The 14,887-nt window shown below is 30.5% G+C and overlaps 1 protein-coding gene across 1 annotated transcript; it reads left to right on the top strand.

Moving 5' to 3' along the window:
• Nucleotides 1-12,158: 12,158 nt before the first annotated feature.
• LOC149555607 (peroxidase 12-like) lies at nt 12,159-14,111 on the top strand. The gene is made up of 4 exons (XM_089829723.1): nt 12,159-12,427; nt 12,518-12,712; nt 13,078-13,246; nt 13,494-14,111. The coding sequence occupies exons 1-4, from the start codon at nt 12,179-12,181 to the stop codon at nt 13,937-13,939; spliced, it is 1,059 nt and encodes a 352-aa protein (XP_089685849.1). The 5' UTR covers nt 12,159-12,178; the 3' UTR covers nt 13,940-14,111.
• The last annotated feature ends 776 nt before the right edge of the window (nt 14,112-14,887 follow it).

Genomic DNA, 14,887 nt, shown 5'->3' with positions numbered 1-14,887 from the left:
CATCTTTCTTTGCACCTGGGGTGTATGATGTAGGAGCATCCTAAGGAAGTCAGTGATCCTATATGCAGGGGCTTCAAGCTCAGATTTGTGAAGTTATAGTTTGCATGATTAGGGATGTCTTAGAGGCATATTGGCCAGCCTTTTCCTAATTGTGCAAAGAGTTTGGAGATATCATCTTCGAGTTAGAGCCATTTTGGTGAATGTTGGTTGTGTGTTTCTAATTGATTGGAAGACTTTCAAGATTGTACTTATGATCTTTGATCCAAGGGGTTTGGCGTGTGCACTCTTGGATTTGGATCATTGGATGGCACGTGGACCTATGTCTAAGTGCACGTATTTTAATGTTGTCATATGATTTATTTATATCATATAAACTTGTGGCATGTACTAAGTATTTAATCTATGTTATGTATTTAATGTATGTTGCAAGTTGACTTATGGCTTGATCGGTATATTTAATGTGGGTGTATTTAATTAATGTAACTTTCTAAGCCAACCTGTGGCTTGCTTTAGTATAAATAGAGGGTCTTGTAGAGTTTAGAGTCATTATCATCCAACAAGGGGAAGATGAAGAGAAAAGTTTGGAGAGCTAGTAGTTGTGGCTTGGGAAACAAGGAGGGTTCTTAGTTGTTTGTGAGCACAAGTTTTGATTCCTCTTGGGGTTTCTACCAGATTGTGGGTTTGGGATAGCTAGTGGTTGGATCATGCGAGGTCTTGCAAAATTATTATTGTAATTGCTTATGTATTTGGTTGTAACCCAAAAGGCCTTAAAGCCAAGCATGTTGAATGAAAATCTTATGATTCTATTATGAGAATTGGCATTATTGTGGACATTGATTTCTATGTTATTGTTTGTTGTGTGGTTAATTGTTGGGGGCTAGGATATCTCCTTTTGAGATTCTCTTGCCTTGTACTGGATCAAGTTGCAAGGTGTGTCTCTTTCGGTATCTGCTTTAAATCTCACCATAATTCCAACTACATTTGTTGTATTAGATCTTCTATATGTCAAATACTACAATTCGCCAATCATAGATTTTTACTTGCATCCAGTTATCATAGGTGTTCCAACAGGTTTACATTCTCTAATCAAATTTTCTTCAAAAAATCTCTAAGATACTTAGCCTATGATATAAAAAATCCATCTTTGTTTTGTACAATCTACAATCCTAAGAAGTATTTCATCTCTCCAATCATACTCACCTCAAATTCCTTCTTTATTTCTTCTGAAATTTTCTTACTAGCTTCATCATTACCTCATAATAATGACATCCACAAATACTACAACAATTGACAAACCATCTTCATTGTTTTTAGGTACAAATTACTATCAACATTACCTTGTGCAAATCCCAAATTTGTCAAATATTTTTCCAAACTTGCATACCAAGCTTTGGGTGCTTATTTTAATTGATATAATGCCTTTTTTAATCCGCAAACCATATATTTTTATATGTTAAGGGAAAACCATCAGATTGTTCAATGTATACCTCTTCTTCAAGTTCTCAATTCAAAAAAGCTAACTTAACACATTTGATAAACTTTAAAACATATTGTTAGTTGCATATGCCAAAATAATCCTTACTAGTAATCTAGCATCATATGTAAAAGTTTCTTCAAAATCAATACCATCTTCTTGTGAATATCCTTTACAAACTAGTCTTTCTATGTTCCTTAAAACTTCACCTTATTCATTCATCATGTTTCTAAATACCCATTTAGTTCTAATAACATTCTTATCTTTAGGTCTAGGAACTAATTCCCAAGTCTTGTTCTTTTCAATCTTCTCTAATTCATCTTTCATAGCTTTTATCCAATAATCATCTTTACAAGCTTCATCAGCATTCTTAGGATCAACTTGTGAAATTAAATGCAATTCTTTACTAACCTTGTTTCTCGTCATAACTCCTTTGTTCATACTTCCAATGATATATTCAATAGGTTGACTCTTTGGAATATACTTGTTTGGTGTCACTTTCTCAATTATAATTTCTGCTCTAAGTTTAGATCTAGGTTCTTCTCTCTGTACTTCTTCATGTAATTCAGTGTACAAATTTTTATTAGTGCCAGTTTCATAACATATATCATGCTCAACATTATTATTGTTAGACATTTGATTAGTCTCTTCATCTGAATTATAGTCAAGTATCCTTTCTACAATTCTAAACCTTTCATCAACTCTCACATTATCACTTTCAATAATAATTTGCAATCTTCGATTAAAACATCTATTTACCATTTTTTCAATGAATTACCAAGAAACAATTCTCCATGACTTATAGAATCAAACCTTCTAATATCATCATCTCCCTTAATATAATGTTTACTTCCAAATATTCTCAACTATTTCATAGTAAGTGTATGTCCAAACCATAGTTCATAGGGTGTCTTACCAGTACCTTGTTTAGTTTGTACCATGTTCATAGTGTATACTACTATGTCCATTACTTCTCTCCAAAATATATGTGCTACATAGTTCTCAAACATCATTGTTCTAGTTGCTTCTGTCACTAATTAGTTTTTTCTTTCTATTTTCTCATTCCATTGCAGAGTCTTAGAGCCTAAAATTTGTCTCTTTATACCATTATCCTCACAAAAGTTTTTGAATTCATTCAAAATAAATAATCCTCCTCTATTGAATCTCAAGAATTTAATCTTCAACTCATATTAATTCTCAACTATATTCTTAAATATCTTGAATTCCTCAAAAGCTTCAAATTTGTCTCTAGGAAATGCAACCTACATCATTCTAGTGAAATTATCAATAAGAAGTATGAAATACCTTACACCATAAAAAGCTCTTGTTCTTCTAAGACCACTCAGATGTGTATGTATAATTTCCAACTTCGCTAAAGTAGTAAACATCTTTCTTGGAAATGAACTTTTCTTCTTCTTTGCCAACACAGATTCTTTGCACATCATGTTAGTAGGTTTCACAATCTTAGGTGAATCTCTAATTGTGAATGTAGTTTTGGCCTTCACAATGTTATAAAAGTTGATATGAAAAGATATTTTATGCCATGACCAGTTGTCATCCACTTTAGCAACCAAACATGTCATTTCAGTAGGGTTCAACTAAAATACATTACATCTTGTTCTTGTACTAGTACCAATCAATGTCCCTTTCTCATCCTTAATAATACAAGTCTACTTTGTAAACTACAATTGATATCCCTTGTCAACAACTTGTCCAGTACTCAAAAAAATTAATTTTGAATTCATCCACAAAGTAAACATCCTTAGTCTTAGTCTTTCAATCAAGAGTAATAGATCATTTTCCTTTTATGTGACATGTTCAATTCTTTCCAAATCTAATTATACCTCCATCATAACAATCAAATTCAGAAGAAAAAAAATTGTATCTACAGTCATATGATGGGAACAACCAATATCTATAATACAATCAAACTTTTTCTTCTCAATTGATGATACTAGAGCTTTTCGTTTTTTACTTTGTTTTAATTTCTTTTTCAAGGATTTCTTCTTTAATTGAAAAATATCCTATCACATCATCATCATCACTATCATCTACGAAACTCAACATCTTTAAATGAAATTCATCATCCTCATTATCATCCAGGAAACTCACCATCTTTAAATTAAATTCATCATCCTCATTTGATTTGTGAGGTTTTCTAGGCTTAAACTTTTTCACTCTCTTAGGACATTTAGAAGAAAAATGACCAAGTTCTTTACGTGTTCTGAAATCAAGAACTTTTTATCTTCATAAGAAGGGAAATTCCTTCATCAATCTTCTTATCTTCTTCTTCTTTGGTTTCTCAACTACTACTAGCATAATCTCCACTTGTACTCACACTTCTTGTCAACATAGGTCTATTTATTTGTAAACTAAAAGTAGTTTCCACTCTAGGAAATTATCTAGTCTATTTCATCCTTATTTGAGAGGTTTAAAACCTCACAAGTAGAGTCTCTCTTGTAAAGCTGGGTGTGCAAGGAATAACTTGTTTAATCATTTGTGCTCTCTAATGAAAAGAAGGTGTCAAGGTCTTCAAGATTCTCCACACAGTCCCATCTTCTATCTTATCACCTTCACAACTTTTGATTCCACCAATAATTTTTGATATTCTACCAAAATAAGCTCTTATAGTTTCATCTTCTAGAATTTTAGAATATTGAAATAAACATATCCAAATCTCATTAGCAAGTTTCAAAGATTTTACCTCACCATATTCAGTTTTAGGAAGAATTGTCAAGAGTGCTTCTCTAGCAAGCATATTCTACATGAATGGATCATTTTCAGTTTGTTCACAGGAGTCAAGCATAACTTCTCCAATCGCATCTTTCTTATTCACTATAACCAACCAAAATTCGAGATACATTCATAGCAAGCATGTCTTTATCTTCTCCTTCTATTTGTCATAGTTAATTCCATCAAACTTCTTACTTTCTTTATTGAAATAAGCCGTAGATATCCTCAATCTATTAAAATTATCCTTAAAGGACCTAATTCTCTAAATACTAATTCTTAGAAAGTAAAGTCCACCAAGAAAACTAAGGGAGGGGAGTGAATCAGTTATGAAAACAATTCTCGATATATTTATTAATTTTGAAACATTTAAACAATAGACGAACAACCATATAAAGATAACCATGCACAATAACATCATATATGTTAACTAGGGAAAACCTTGATCCGAGGGAAAACTTCAGTTGTAATGTTGCCCACTAGATGATGTACTAATAGAAAAGTTCCTTGTGAAAAGATGAACTCCAATGAAATACAATCAGTATATATGAGTCCCTATTAGGAGACTTTGAATCCTTGTTAGAAGATTTTGACTCTGTTAGGAGTTGTGCCAACCCTTTTAGGAGTTGAAAGGAGGACAATTGAACCCACTATCCAAATAGCCTCAAATTGTCTTCACTAAACATTCTTCATGATAATCTTATCCAAATTCTGAACTAACAAAACAACAACTTCTTTGCCAATACAGTTCATTTGAATTTGATAGTACATCCTCAAGATTAATCTTTTCTTCGATCAAATATAGATTTTCATCCAAGTTCACATAACCAAACATCACAATGCATATGATTACATATGATGATTTACCACAACGAAATGATATTTCCTTTGTACCAAGTCCTTAAATAGATATTGGGTTAACGTTGAGGTTTTCTCAATTTACAATGGTAATATCGAAGATCATTAAGTTATTACAATACATGTTACATTACAGTTAAACTCTTTCCACAATGATTTTATCAGTAGTTGGCTTATAGCAAACAAACACACTAAACAATATTCATAAGTCAACTCAAAGTGCCTATATGATTTCACCATATGGAACATATTATCTTGAATATACCATCTGCTAAACTCGCTTAACCAAATTTCGTCTCAACCAAAAGATACAGGTGATTTACCAATGCCTACTTTCTAGAAACTCACTCTGAAAGCTAACTTTAGAAAACTTGCATAACTTTGTGGTAACTCCATATCTCTTTTTGTGCACTTAGTTGTAGCATCTATACACATATCAGAATATCTATCTAAGAGAGTACATCCCAACTCTTTGACCATTGATCACCAAACACATCTACCTCTACAACTTTAGAAATCTTCACAAAATAAGATGTATGTTGACATCAATGACAAAAAATTTCATGAATGCAACACATAAGCACTAAATCATATCTACAGCAATGCTAACACACTCCCCCACAAGAATACCATCAGCATTCATGCTAACATATTATTGGCAACAAGATTTTGATTTTTGTTATCAGGGGTTGGCTTGGCAGAATGGTCCCCATCATCAAAGTCAACCACATGTAATTTAACACCTCGTGGATATTGAGATTTCAATTTTTGGGCAGTTCATTTGCTTCTTCTCTTTCTTGTTGTCATAATGCCTAAATACAAAACATCATATATTAACCAACATAAGACATACTCAAGAGAAATTCAATTTTTGCTTGAATTATTAAAGATAGTTTTGTATAGAAAATATCATTAGTAAGAGACTGACATCCTGAAACATTTATCTTCATACAAATGATATATTTATCTTAGAATCAACACCATAGTAGATAACTAACATATCATTTGAGCTATAAGATAATGGTTTGATATTCTCTTAGAAATGAAATTTCCATAGTTCTATCATATTCCATCATATAATACACTATTATTTTTTAGAATGATAATACCGTAATTTTCATAGATTAGTCATATTCCATCAGATAATATGCTATAATTTTTTAGAATTATTGTGTTTTCTCCCACAAATAACTTCATACTATATGATGGATTATAACTTCAGATTATTTAGTTGTAAAATCAACTTCTCAAGAATATGCATATGTAAATTGAACTATGCATACAATGATTTTAGACAAATTTCTATAGATGTTATTGTCAGAATACCGTAAAATTCAATAAGCAAGCAAAATTGGTCTTTGCATAAGCTACTATATTATGTAACTATATAGACAGAAATGTAGTACGTTGTCATTTTTTCCCAAGAAAATAGCGTACTATATGGACTTTCATAGATGTTATAGTTAGTATAGCATAAAATTCAATACAACAAGCAACATTGTACTATGCATAATTGAACACAACTAGAATATGCATAAGGAAGCAAATGTGGACTATGAATACAATGATATAGTATGTGGCTTATAATCTACTATGTTATGTACCTATATATGGACATAAGTGTAGTGTACTGTCATCTTTTCTTAAAAAACAACATACTATATGGATTTCAACAAATTGATATGGTGGATTATGGCATAATTTATATAGTATGTTGTTATTTTTTAGACAAACAACATTTATAGCAGCAATAATGATATTTGTTGTTATTGACAACAATTTTGAGAGAAACAACATTCATAGCAGCAATAACACTAGTATGATGTTATTGACACATTTTATTCTAAGAAAAACAACATAATATATGGATTATAATCTATTTATAGTATGGATTATATTCTTGTTAATAACAACATATTAAATGGAGTATAAAAATTTTATATAGAATGGATTTTTACATATTTTATGTAGTATGTAGTGTATAAACTACTTTATTCAGTAAGTTCTACAACATTAAAAAATTTATCTATGATTTTTTGGTAAAATACCTAGATGGTTAACTAGAGCCCTCTAATATGTCAAGTACTTGGATATTTTCTTTTATGCGGTCCCTCTAATAATTTTTATTCTCTTCTATGTAGTCCCTCTGATAATCTAAGTTCACAGGAAAGTCAAATATTCTAGAATAAGTTCACAGAGAATGTTAATGCAATTATTTTGTGCTCATAGAGAATGTTAATGCAAGTACTCTATGCTCATGGAGAATGTAATTGCAATTGTAAAAGATCTCTTTCATCATATGTCATATTAATAGATATTTTTCGCCTCCAAGCACTTGAATTTAAATTTCACAAATTGCTTTCATCTATGTCTTTTTTCCCAAAATTTGCATTATGATTTAGAGTTTGGATATTGGTTGATCTGTGGCTTTCTTAGTCTGTATTTTGATTGGCTAACAATTGATGTAGTGGTTTCAATAAGAAAATTTTGAATTGTGTTGCATTATTTGTTTGATATGAATGAGCAAATTTTAAATTATGATGCATTCATTGTTTGATTGTGTTGCATTCATTATTTGATTTGAATGGATTAACGAGCTCACACTGCTCCATATTTATCATGCAAGTACTCCAATTAGCTTGTCATAGACTCCAAGTTTTGTTGTCGATGACTCTAAGTTCAACATTTATCATACAAAATTATTAGAAGTTAGATGATTTACAAAAGGAATGTTTGTATAGTTATATTTGTAATGGTATTGGAAGTTACAAAAGAGCACAATAGTTATTACTTACAAAGCAAGTAATGAGTTCTGACTTGTCCATTGTTTGGATTTTTTTTTTGTAAAAGTGAACAAATTTAAATATGACATTTTGTACATGTTTCTTTATATTGTGTAAAGAGTAATTTTATTTTTGAAATTTAACATTTTATATTGTTTGAGTTGAAGTATACAAAGAATGTACCTTGTTCGAAACTTATATCAATTATAGTAAATCAATGATATATGTAATATAAATTTGTAATGATTTAATGCCTTGTAAATATTGATAAGTAAATACATAAAAGTCAATATATTCTTGTTCAATCAATAGACTGTATTGATACAACAAGAGCTCAGATGGAGCTAGAGTCATTGCCTATTGTAACAAATTTAAGGCTAGCTTTGTTCTAGGATTAGGACCTAGTTAATTTTGTTTAGTCTATATGATATATGGCCTCAAATTTAATTATAATTTTAAAAAATCACATATTCTATATTAAAATAATGAAAATAGTATATGAATAGAGTATGTACCAAGTACATGATGAAAATATTTTTGGTTTGAATGATAGAGATTAGTCATATTTGAAATTTTTAAAAATTCTAGTCAAACATAATAATCCAATTTGAAAGAGCCTTTTCCATACCAACCATTACAATTTATAATCTACAATCTACAAACCTAATCCAAGATTTAACATTTTTTTAACATATATATTAAAAATATTATTTTATTTTCAATACATTAAAAAATTTATATTATAAATTACAATTAATAAATCATAATCAAAATAATAGAAACCACCAAAATCAACCAATTTATCATAAATTTATTATTTGTAAAATATATCACAACACTAATCATAACTCTAAACAAACTTTTAAAATGTATTTGTCAGGTGCCTTAAATCAACTTAAGTCATATAAACCATTTAATTTAAAAAAGTGTCAATTTATACGTTGGTGGGCAAATGATAAGTAATTTACAAATTATTATTTTAAAAACCCAAAAACTCTGGCCAAACATTGTTGTTTTCGTCTCCTCATTGCTGAAGTGAAAAGATAAATGGGCCCACCATAAAATAGAGAGGCCTTTGTGAGAGATTAATGTTAAAAGATCTATGGCAAATAAAACTTTGAAATAAAAAATTGTTTTAAGTACTATCTTCTTGGGTCAGCGACTATTGTCAACAATACGAGGATGTCATGTATTGCTAACATGAAGCATGGGCATCCAGCCACCACCAATAGTCGCTGCCCACATATTGAGCCATTTTCAATTTTTACTCCACTTTTATTATTTACACAACATCAAATGGTGACATGGTGTCAGTGATTACTTCTCCATCATTAAATGAAACAATAAGTTTGCAGTGCATCTAACATAGTTATTAAATGTAATTAATGTTGTTGATTTATATTTTTCTGATTTTTGGAAAAATAACATAAACCCTAACAAAATTTTGAAGGGCCAATAGGAAAATAAGAATAAATCATTATAAATTAATTTAAAAATAAAACCTTGCCAAACTTTAAAATCTGATTTTTAAAAAATTGGCCAAATTAATTAGAGTCTTCTAAAAAAACATTAGTTCCCTCCCTATAAATAGGCGGGGAGCCTCCCTATCTTCTTTTAGAAAAGTGGGAAAAAAAAAAGTGTGATGCCTCCAAGACAATGTGAATAGATATGTTACTATTTGGACAACTAGTTTTTAAATTGATTTATTAAACTAAAGGACACTTAAGCTTATCAAAGTTACACAAATCTAAAAATATGGATGTAATGCCATCTGTCCTTTAACCTATTTTTAGCCCCATCAAAGTTGAAGTCCCTTAATTTTCTTGCCTCCGTTCAAAGACCAAATCTACATAGCACGATGCAATTAGAAAATTAGAAATGTACGTTTCATAACAACATTGACGGTGAGAAGATTTTGCGAGGATTTTGTCCGTCATTGACTTCGAACCATTCAATGTGACTTCACGATTCCCGTGCTTCTCACGAGTCAGTGGATAAGTTATCCGATAATTTAAGGCTTAATCGCGTTCCAAGGTCTCTGGAATGAATCTATACGGTACACGTCCAATTATTTTGTTTTTTAAATTCTTCGTATGAAGGGTGGAGCAAATATATTTTAATCTGTAAGGATAAGTAATTAGCGTACGTCGCGTTTTAAATTATAATCATCGTTTTCCTCAAAAGTTATAATATAATTACAAATTAATTGTATTTTGGGTTGGACTGTCATCTCCCATGGACCCACACAACGACGTCCTTTTCAAGGTAGTCAGACAGAGCAGCTGAGGTGAGGATTATTTTAGGCGAGACTTATTCGTATACAGACTTTTAGGGAACTTGTCCATTATAAATAATAATAATAATAATAATATTAAATATTATAAAATTGAATTAAATAGAACTTTAAAGGTTACAACTGTAATCATTTACAATTTTAAATTTAGTTTAAATAAAGTTTCTTTACAAAATTTCAAATGGATGATTGAATACTGATTTGGTGCAATGTGAAAAATTGTAGCGTAGGTATCTAAATGGTTATAGTTCAAATTTTTAGGGAACTTGTTCGTTATAAATAATAATAAAAATATTAAATGTTATAATATTGAATTAAATTGAATTTTAAAGTTTGCAATTTTAATCATTTACAATTTTAAATAGAGTTTAAATAAAATTTCTATACAAAATTTCAAATGGATCGTTGAACACTGATAAGGACATTTGGTGCAATGTGAAAAATTGTAGCGCAGGTATCTAAATAGTTCTAGTTCAAATCTTGTACAATAAAACTGTGTTTACACTAGTATTGTTTTGAGGTAACAAAATAAAGGTCAATAGTTAGAACTGTTCAATTTTTTTTTACAATTTGTATGCTGATAATAATAAATTTCTATTTGAAAATTAATAATAATTTAATGCATTAGTTTTCTAAAATTCATTAATTGATTGCAATATGTTTTTTGTGTATTAATTTTGTACATCAATTTTTCAAATCATATATTATAATCCATCATCTAGATGAGAGGGCACAAGAATAGAAAATGAACAAGATCAAAATGAGAAGCATTTTTCAATCGATAATAAATTAATTTTTATAATGAATTGTATTTATTTATTTAAAAAAATTTGTATCATAGAAAGTTGAATTTATTTCTCCAGAGTTTAGTGTACCCTTCATCATTTTTTAACAATCTACATAGTTTACATGCTAACACTTTATACACCATCTAATATATCTTACTCTTGACCAAACACATTAAATGCATGAAATTTCTCTATCCATGGTAAATTGACTTAATGGACTTTACATTCTATGAAAATATGATTAGGTTAATCATACTAGTAGTCTTTATAGCTAACTTTTGTACACCTAAAGTCTAACTATGCATTGAATTTCAATGATTATTTTTTTTGTTGGCTTTGTATGCAACTTACCTACTTCAAAATATTGTTTTGGCTTCTATGTGTTAATAACAAAGCTCCCATAAGAATTTGTGAAGTGTCAAATGTTCAAAATGGGGTCATTTCAAAGTGTCATGTGATAATTACTTATAGATGTCTAAATAATTATGCACTCAAAATAGTTAGAACTATTCAAATTTTTTTTACAATTTGTATGCTAATAATAATAAATTTAATAAATTTCTATCTGAAAATTAATAATAAGTCAATGCAATAGTTTTCTAAAATTCATTAATTGATTGCAATATGTTTTTTGTGTATTTATTTTGTACATCAATTTTTCAAATCATATATTATAATCCGTCATCTAGATGAGAGGACACAAGAATAGAAAATGAACAAGATCAAAACGAGAAGCATTTTTCAATCAATAATAAATTAATTTTTATAATAAATTGTATTTATTTATTAAAAAAAAATTGTATTATAGAAAGTTGAATTTATTTCTCGAGAGTTTAGTGTACCCTTCATCGTTTTTTAACAATCTACATAGTTTACATGCTAACACTTTACACACCATCTAATATATCTTCCTTTTGACCAAACTCATTAAATGCATGAAATTTCTCTATCCATGGTAAATTGACTTAACTGTCTTTACATTCTATATGTTGTGTAATAAAAAAAAATCACTGTTTTTCAGAGAAGGAAAAAAAAAAAGATTTTTGAGAGCACCATTTGAATAGGGGTTTAAAAAAGCTGACGTCAGATGAAGGCAGCTTTGAATGGTAGATGGTAGTGAGCAATCCGATCTCTAGGCCTACAGTCCAACTTGACTTTCGCAGCTTGGCCGGCGTGTGACTTTCACGCTCTCACTTGTCTTTAAATACTCATCCTTCCCTCCTCACAGATCCAACCCCTGTTTTTCCTTCCAATGGCTAAAGTTCTTCTTCTCTCCTTGTTTTTCGCTCTTTCCCTTTCCCTTGCTTCCGCTGGAGAAGATGACTACACGCATTCAAATGAAGAAGTCGATTTGGTAAGTGGGCTTTCATGGAGTTTTTATGAGAGCACCTGTCCCAAACTGGAATCCGTTGTCAAGAAGCGAATCAAATATCATTTAAAGAAGGACATTACACAGGCCGCCGGATTGTTACGCCTTCACTTTCATGACTGTTTTGTTCAGGTTGGGTCTCAACTGATTTTTTTGTTTCGCGATGTTTGTTTGTTAATTTGTTGGGTTTGTTGTTAAATGCTGAAAAATTTGTTTGTGCAGGGATGTGATGCATCTGTTCTGTTGGATGGATCAGCAAGCGGGCCAAGCGAGCAAGATGCTCCTCCAAATTTAACGTTACGGCAAAAGGCTTTTGAAATAATAAACGACATTAAAGAGCACGTTGACAAGGCCTGTGACGTCGTTGTTTCCTGCGCTGATATAGCTGCTTTGGCAGCTCGGGAATCCGTTTCACAGGTAAATTTATTGTTGTTTTCAGTAATTTAAACATGTTTATTTTCGATCTAGCTTCTGTTTTTATATAATTTTGTTAAAAGAGTGTAGAGAGTTTAGTACGGGTAGCAGAGTTTGTTTTCTAATGGTCTCGGGTTCGACTCTAGTCTTGATTTGAAGAGGTGAGATGGCTTATGAGTGGCGGATCTTATCTCAAGAGCTAAGATGCTTCCTAAGAAAAAAGAAATTGTAAAGAAAGTACTTTTACTTTTGGGGGTTTCCTTCTCTTTGTATTTTGTTTTGTGTCTCAATTATTAGCTTTTTCTCAGAGGTTTTTATTGATTTATCTTGTGTTATTGTTAGTATTAACGTTGATTTCTGTATAACAGACTGGAGGGCCAAAATATAGAGTGCCTCTAGGACGGAGGGATAGTTTGGAGTTTGCCACTAGAACTGCGACGCTTGCAAACCTTCCAGCCCCAACCTCCAATGCCTCGGCCCTCATTGATGCCCTTGCTGCCAAAGGCCTTGATGCCACCGATCTTGTGGCTCTTTCAGGTTCTCTTTATATAACTGATTTTGGTTAAAAGCAAATATTCAATATCTTATTTGTTATTAAGGCATTTTTGGTTTGGCGATAATTTAATTGCTTCTTTTTATGTAATTTGTTAATTTACTTTATCCAATAAAAAAGGTTGTCATTTATTTTAAACATCATTTTATATGTATTTTAAGTTGAATTTTTTTTTTTAGATTGCAAGTATATGTAAACTAGAGTTTTGTTCTTAATGTTTGGTGAGTACAGGAGGGCACACCATAGGAATAGGGCATTGCTCATCTTTTGAGGAACGGTTATATCCCACACAAGATAGCACTCTTGCCAAGAGTTTTGCCAAAGACTTGAAACTCACTTGTCCGACCACAAATGTCACCAACACCACTGTGTTAGACATTCGCACGCCCAACCACTTTGACAACAAGTATTATGTCAACCTCAAGAATAGAGAAGGCTTGTTCACATCTGATCAAGATCTTTACACAGACTCTCGCACCAAACAAATTGTCAAAGATTTTGCCCTTGATCAAGATCTCTTCTTTGAAAAGTTTGCTTTGGCCATGGCTAAAATGGGTCAGCTTGGTTTACTCACGGGCACCAAAGGGGAAATTAGATCCAATTGTTCAGCTCCTAATACAACTCCTTCCATTACCACTGTGGTGGAAGATGTTGAAGATGCTGCAGAGCTAAGATGATGTTGATGTTGCGGAGCTTTAATTCTTAACTACTTTATAGGCTTTGTCCTTTTTCTAGTAGATTATTGTTTTAATGTTGTTGATATATTGTTAAGCTAAGTATCATGTTGTACTTTTTCCAACTATAGCTTTAACTCCAAAATAAAATATTGTCACTTATTATGAACGTGAATATTGCATTTAATGAAGTTTGAATTTTGAAGGATATGTAAAATATTTTATTTAGGCTATTTTTAAAAATCAATTAGGATTGAAGTTAAGAATTATAAATTTATGTAGTGTTATTGTTAACTTATTAGTTTTTCAAGGATTTAAGTGTGGCTCATTGTTCAAAGTTCATATTAATATTTAGAGATCTTAGAATGTTTTGGTACCATGTGAAGGAAAATTTGAAATTTGCAACGTAGAAGATGTCTCTTATGTATGCTATGTTCCTTGACTATTGAGTGAGTAGCTATCTTTGATTCTATTGTAGCTTGTTTTCTAATGTTAATGGAAAAATGAAGAAATAATTACCATTTAACTATTTGATTCAAAACATTTAATTTTCAAGTATATATTATATTTCTATTAAAATAAATAAATTTTTAATAATAATAATAATTGTTTTGAGCAAGCATCTTAGGAGGTTCGTATATATTATGTGCAATAATGGGGTATTTATTTGTACTACAGTGACTTGATAATTTTATGAGAAATTTGAAACCATGTTAATGAATCTAATTTTGCATACATGTATTAACAAGACTTAAATGAACAAGGTATTGCACATTAATAAGGAAAGTGGAGTGTATGCATATATGTTTCGTTAAAATAATCAATGAAAATTAATAGGATTTAGATGTATTGAATAGTATGTTGTTATAGAAATTGCAAGTGTATGTTAATATATGTCTACATGTAATATTTGTATGGTTCAATGATAATTTAATGTTTAGATTACATGTG

The sequence above is a fragment of the Cupressus sempervirens genome, chromosome 5 (assembly GCF_028749045.1).
Source record: "Cupressus sempervirens isolate cs-2001-9-10 chromosome 5, ASM2874904v1, whole genome shotgun sequence".
Classification (NCBI taxonomy): domain Eukaryota; kingdom Viridiplantae; phylum Streptophyta; class Pinopsida; order Cupressales; family Cupressaceae; genus Cupressus; species Cupressus sempervirens.
The sequence above is the reverse complement of the archived record's forward strand: the minus strand, read 5'-3'. Positions and strand labels throughout refer to the sequence as shown.

Bases quoted from the DNA above. Each gene is read 5' to 3' on its own strand.
- LOC149555607 (XM_089829723.1), top strand. From the start codon at position 12,179: ATGGCTAAAGTTCTTCTTCTCTCCTTGTTTTTCGCTCTTTCCCTTTCC. The intron at 12,713-13,077 runs GTAAATTTATTG...TCTGTATAACAG, and splicing joins CTCGGGAATCCGTTTCACAG to ACTGGAGGGCCAAAATATAG. The intron at 13,247-13,493 runs GTTCTCTTTATA...TGGTGAGTACAG, and splicing joins CGATCTTGTGGCTCTTTCAG to GAGGGCACACCATAGGAATA.